At 46.8% G+C, this 6,680-nt stretch overlaps 1 protein-coding gene across 1 annotated transcript in view; it reads right to left on the bottom strand.

Annotated features, from left to right (window-relative positions):
* Positions 1-945: 945 nt before the first annotated feature.
* Wars2 (tryptophanyl tRNA synthetase 2, mitochondrial) overlaps positions 946-6,680 on the bottom strand; it is a 77,686-nt gene continuing 71,951 nt past the window's right edge. The window contains 2 exon segments of the mRNA XM_051165993.1: positions 946-1,707; positions 3,032-3,150. Coding sequence (XP_051021950.1) covers positions 1,259-1,707; positions 3,032-3,150 — 568 coding nt within the window. The 3' untranslated portion in view covers positions 946-1,258.

Here is a 6,680-nt window from a genome sequence, read left to right as displayed (position 1 = left end):
CCCCCAGTTTTTGCTCATAGTGTGACCCAAACCATATGATAGATTACTTTTCTAAGGATTTATTTTTTAAATTACGTATACATGTGTGTGGGCGTGTGCACATGAGTACAGGTGCATGCTAAGACCAGAGACATCATCAGATCCCCCTAGGGCTGGAGTTACCAGCAGTTGTGAGCTACCCAATATGGGTGCTGAGAACCAAACGCCATATACCCAGTGATGCCCCCAGACTACAGATGTCTCTCACTCAGAACTGGAAGTTAAGATGCAAGGGCCAGTGGAATGGCTCAACAAGGAAGGTGCCTGATGCTAAGCCTTATGACCTGAGTTCGATTCCCGGATCCCACACGGAGGGTTCCCATGTCCTCCAACCTTGACAGACATGCCTCAATATGATCCTGCCTGTACAAACACACACACTAATAAACAAATGAATTAAGAAAACAACCCCCCCCCCCCAAATTAAAATTTATCTTTTTCCTGAGCCAAGGCAATGTTTTAATCTGGATTCTGGGATACAGTGTTCCCTAGTCCCCGCTGTCTGAGTGACAATGGCCTCTGTGTGCAAGCCAGGACTGCCGGTTGCGTTTTCAGCTGTGAACACAGAAGTGTAGAGCTATGTTCTGGGTGGTTCATTATTTCAGAGACTGAGGCAGGTATGAGACAGGAGGCTTCCCTTCACTGGGAACACCAGAGGCTTCTGTCCTCGCTCCCCTGGCATCTGGCAGAGCCAAGCAGACATCCCTACAGTGAATCTAGAAGCAAGGCCTTAGGACTACTTTTGGGGCTTTGAGGGTTAAATGCTCACCAAAGTCAGCTAGATCCAGATTTAAAATATGCAACCATTAGCTGAGTTGATACAAACAAGTCAGTATTTCAGGCTTAATCTTCTCAGTTCCCACCTTCCAAACTGGCATATTTGGAGGTTCACAATGTTGGCCCTCAGGGCTTTGGGAGAATTCTTTAAAAGCACCCTAGTCTTGGGGGCGGGGAGGAGGGGCTTCACGCTTGCTTCATACTTAGTGACATTGTAGGAGCTAATTCTACACTCTGCCCCTTGGTCCCTCTCCTATGGCTTCCACAGAGGGAGGGTTATTTTTGTTTAGCTGTCAAGTTTGTGGGAACACTTCAGACCAAAAACTGTGCCTCAGTGTACTGCAGTTCTTTGGAACATGGCTCCATAGAAAGCATTCATGAAATGAAGCTAACCGCCAGCGGCCGACTGCCTTGACAGGGGTGCAGAGGCTGGCTGGCTTTCCTACTGAATCCCCACCAATCCCTTCACCTCCTCCAACACAGGACAGGCTAATTCTCGGGCCTTTGCAGATCCAGCAAGTAAAACCTTCTTTAAATGGCTCTTATCCATTTTCAGTTTCTCAATTTCCCTCCTGATTGGAGCAAATCTCTCAATCACAGCGTCCGCCACCAGCAGCTTGTAGCGCGCAGTGTCCAGGCCCGCGCTGCTGCGCACTACCTCCTCCACCGAGAGGCCAGACACAGCTGCGTGGATTGCCACCATGTTGGAGACACCAGCTCTGCTGTCCGGCTCATAGGTGACCTCTGATGTGAAGTCCGTCACAGCCTTTCGGAATTTCTGTACGATCTCCTCTGGGCTGTCTGTTATTTGGACAGTGGCCAGTCTGTCGGGGTCTGACTTGGACATTTTGGCATTGGGATCACGGAGAGACTTCACTTTCTTCATGGATGCTAGTGAAAACAACGCAAGCCAGGAATGTTATAGTCTAGACTGCGAAGACACCAAGAACACCAGAGATATTATCTGACCGCGCAATAGCATGCCTTCATCGTGAAGAATTTAAACAATTTATCAATAGTGGAAGTAAATACACCAGAAACAGGTCTTGTTAATGCAACAGCCACGGCATATGTCGGCAATGACTCATGCAGCGTGTGACTGACACAAACGGAATTATGCTGCTTATGCTGTGCAGATTTGTGGGTCACCAGGCTTGCTTAGCATGTGCCTTTAGCTTCTGAGCCATCTCTCTGACTGTGCATACATAATTTTCTTTTCTTTTTAAATTTTTTTGTGTGTGGATGTATGTGCTAGGGCGAGGCCATGGCAAGTTTGTGGCCAGAAAACAACTCTGGGAAGTCTGTTTTGAGGCAGGGTATTGCTTGCTCTTCCTGCCCCTATGCAGCATCCCCCAGGCTAGCTGGCCATTCTCCTGTCTCCACTTCCCTCCTTGCTATAGGAATGCTGCAACTTTAACCATCTGTGGAAATCCTTCCATGTCTCTACACAGAATTATGTATTTACTGACACACATGTACACACATACACACAATGATAGAAACACACGAGGTTGTATGTGTGTTAAGCTGTGCCTCAGTCATAAACCAGTATTATTGACAAATGCTTAGTTCATGGCTATTAGAAATGGACTTATTGCTATAAAAAAGGCTGACTTCAATGCATGAGGCACACTGGCAGAGCTGAGGTTGGCACTGCAGAGGCAGTGGTGGACTGTCTGTCCGTCCGGTCTCTCCCATCCCTTTCAGAAGTTAGTGTGTGGCTCATCAGGTCTCCCTCATGCTGTCTGGATTCTGGTCGAGCGGCTCTTACTCTCCTGCCATTTGTCTTACTGTGCATGTTGAGAAGGGAGAGGTGCATTGGGATTCGGGATCAGAAGAGCTGGTTATCAGAAGAGCTCTGTTATCAGCTAGACATGTAACTTGGAGAGTGAACCTTGCTGTGCCTTAGTTTATGTGTAAAACTATGTGTAATTTGCTCTGTCAAATAAAATGTTACTTTATACAACCTATTGACATATGTTTTAGAAATTAAAATTATGATTTTTAAAAAGTCTCTCCCATATTTCACTTAAAAAAGATGTTTTCTGGAACCTGACATCATCTCCTAGTCCCTCATGACCCCAACAATAGAGTTCCAGTTAGGAACCCTCAAGACTGTCAGCGAGAAAGCCAAATCCAGTCCAGTGAGGCTCCAGGTGTCCAGGCCACCCTTCAGTATGTGCTCAGACTTCACAGTCACATGCCTGTTACTTACTGAAGATGGACGTGGGCAGTGGAAACAACTCCCCATACTTCTGGTTGAAACTTCGAGCTAGATCCTGAACTAGTTCCATGTGCTGGACTTGATCCTCCCCGACAGGAACGTGCGTGGACCTTTAAGAAGACACAAACAGAAAACCTCAGCAAGGCTCCTCCTTAGCCGGAAATGACGCTGCAAGCGGCCGCACTTCCTGTGCCTACTTTTTCCACTGTTGGTGTTCAACAAATATTCACCAACTACACAGGGAACACAGAGACCCACGTCTTTATCTGCGTGTCAGACAAATGCTGAAAGGATGTTTGTCTACGCTGGTCCTGCTGCTCCCATGGCAAATGAGTAGAGGCCATCAATGCCAAATGCCAGGATCTTGCCGGGAGGGAGCCCTGGCATCTTCAATAGCACACGCTCTTAAGCATCCTTGTGTCTAAAAGGCACTCGTCATCTGTCTCGTGAGACAGATGACTCCAGACTAGACCAGATGCCTTTACCTCAGAGCTGCGGCTCACACTTGAAAGACACCCTGCCCATTCTCCAAATTAGAGATGGCAGACAGCTCTTCCGGCCAGAGGTTTTCCTCCCTCTTACACAAGGAATGCTTCAAGATCGTTCTGTATTTTCAAGTAATAGTATTCGGAGGGCAGCTAATATGCTGTGCAGGGGCTCTAATGGAAGCCGCACAGTATCCTGCAGATGGGTCTTAAAGACAATGTGGATCGAGAAAAGCCAACTGCAGAGCATGTGACGAGCACGCTGACACTTATGTGAAGTATGGACGTACACGTCCAAGTGCTATATATTTTTAGAGACGTGCAGATCTGGAATGATTACAGAAACACAGTGGAGGAGAGGCTGTGGTTCAGTGACTAAGCTCTCACCTCGTCATTTAAGACTCTGGGATGAACCCCCCTCCCCCAACTGAAAGCCAGATCACAACAGTGATCATAATGATAATGAAAGAAATTAAAGAATTAGGAAGTACCCTTTTTCAACTCGTTGTAGCTGCTTTTAGAGAAGAAAGGGGAATTGCTTGTGAAAAGGAACAAAGGAGACTTTTTGACCCCAAAATTTTCATTTATTAAGAAACAAGCAAGTGGGAAAAAAAAACCACTCAGAAGGTAGAGAAACTGCTTTTGATGGTGTCACTCCTGCATATGCAGTTCAAAGCGTAGGATCCTGAGGAGGAATGCAAGGAGCATGCCTGTGGGTACAGACAGGTGATTTCAATGTTGAACGCTTGGCTGTGGTCAGGATCAGGCTTGATAGCTACAGTTTCTGACCAAGGACGTTTAATTTGGAAGAAGCAGTGAAGCTACCATCGAGCTTGTCCTCTTCCCAAGCCTTGATTTCCCCTGCAGACTGTGATGATGATGGTACCATCCTTCCGGCTGTTTCTAGGGTTACCAAGTGTACAGCCCCAGAAGGTAACAGCTCAATGCATGGAAGCAACTGATATGACAAATACTCATTAACATTTGAATGGCCTTATGGGAGGCACATTGACTTTTCTCAAATAAGATCATCTTTATTTTAATGACCATCTCGCCTTGCAAAACAGAAACACCAATGTCAACCCTGGAGACCCGGTGACATTCCAGATTTGGGTACAAAACCCACATGGAACTGACAGGTAATAGCCCTCCTCCACCCCCATATAAACTATTTTATAGAAATTCTGAGAACTCTGACATAAGAAAAACAGAACAGTGAGTGAAAAGGCAAAGATTTGGCTGAGACTATGGGCAAGGAAGTGCTTCCTCCTCTTCTGAGGCCAACAAAGTGGGAGGTGGGGGGCTGCAGGGGGCACAGGAGAGTAAGCCCCTGGCTCCATGAGTGGTAAAGCGGCAAGGTCACTCTGTACCCTCTGCTCAGGATGGGGCCGCTGGGGCTCGCATCTGAGGTACACAAGCACGTGGCTCAATTTGGTGACTTCTCTTTGGCTGATCTTTGCGACCCTTACCTGGTAATTACAGTGAGACCCATACTCGGAGCCACCTTGACTCCCCCAGACCAAATTACCCAACAGAGCAGGTTACAAAGCAATTACGGTAGCCTGTAGGAAATCACACTGGACTGCAACTAACACAGAAAAAACAATTACCATAATCAATACACTTTAAGCACATCAAAATGAATATTTCCACATGTCAAAATGGTTCCAGATCCACAAAGCCACCCACTAAACAGAAAACACATTTAGTTTTCACAATGACGCTGTGTGTGTCTCGCCTCGTGTCGGATCCCTGACTCTTTCCTTACAATTCTGTGGAGTTTTGATTTTTTATAAGAGGATTAAAAACATTTTAATTTTTTTCACCTGGTCCTGTTCCTCCACGTGGGGGTTTGCATCTGACTTTGGTTTGTTTGTTTCTGGTCCCTCCTCCCTGTGCGGCCGCTGCCGCTTTCACCCCCTGTAATTTATCTTGGCCCTTGCTTCTCATCCGCTGAGTTCACACTTTACCTTACTCAGCCTGTCTTTGATCCTGCTCACTTGCGGGGCTTATTCTCTTAACGTTTGCAACCTCTCTCCCCACAGTCTGCCTTTCACTTCAAATAATTTAGGGCTGCTCTTTTAAAATTTATATCCGACATAATGATATCCATATTAATATGTCTACTCTTTCTCTCCTTCCTTTTTATTCCCTTCACCCTGGCTGTGCTTTCTCAGACACAACATAAAACAAAAGTCTTTCATAATTTTGATTGTTATAACTTCTGTCACATAATAATGCCTCTGATCTTCTTCTTTGGTGACTGAGCCGTTTTTCTTGTGCTTCAATCCTTATTGCCTCGAAGCTGACTTGGGCTCCGTCCCACCCTTGGCAGCATTAGTGCCCAGATGAGCAATCATCGCCAGGGGGGAATCTCGCTTTCCCCTGCTTGCTTGGCTGTGCCTGCGAATTAGCAGCACTGCAGCCTTTACTCAGCAGGCTGGGAAAGGGGCTTGCAGTTACCTTTCCTGTCACAAGTTCCCCTTCACTGACTGCTTACTGGACATGCTTCAATGGCCGTCCATTCCAGAAATTACTTACTAGAGATAGTGATTAGCTATTGAGTGAAACTGTAACTTCTGCCGAGTCCTCTCCTAGCAGTGCCCACCTCACTGTAGGGCAACACAGCCATAACTGTGGTTGCTCCTGACAGGCCACTCGTGTATTTTATCTCCTGTGACGTTCCATTTCTTCTTCATACCCCAGGCATCATGCTCTAGGCTGGGGAGATGGCCTCCAAACAGACAGTCCCAGTTGCTGCCCTTTAATCCCCCCTCTGGATATGGTCTGTTTTCCTTTAGAGAGCATCAATGACACCAACTTCACTCTGTTCTTAAAATACACAGGCAGCTTCTCACTCTCTGTGGGGAACATAGCAGCTTGTCTGTTGCTAACTCCGGGCCCACTGGGTTCACTCTCCTCCTTGCTAACTCCGTTCAGGGGCCAGAAGCCTGGAGACTCCATGCCTCAGACTGCCTTCCAGTGGAGTGTGGTTTAATGTGGCACCATGCCCCATAGCTATCCCAGAAAGAGAAGGAAGGAGCGTGCAGGCAGTGTGGAAAGAATGGAGCTGGGCAGCGGCTTTCAGGATTTCTAATATTCCAGGTCAGCCTGGACTCATTGCATTGAGTTTAGGAACTGAGATTTTTAAGACC

Source organism: Acomys russatus, chromosome 23 (genome assembly GCF_903995435.1).
Source record: "Acomys russatus chromosome 23, mAcoRus1.1, whole genome shotgun sequence".
Taxonomy (NCBI): domain Eukaryota; kingdom Metazoa; phylum Chordata; class Mammalia; order Rodentia; family Muridae; genus Acomys; species Acomys russatus.
The sequence above is the reverse complement of the archived record's forward strand: the minus strand, read 5'-3'. Positions and strand labels throughout refer to the sequence as shown.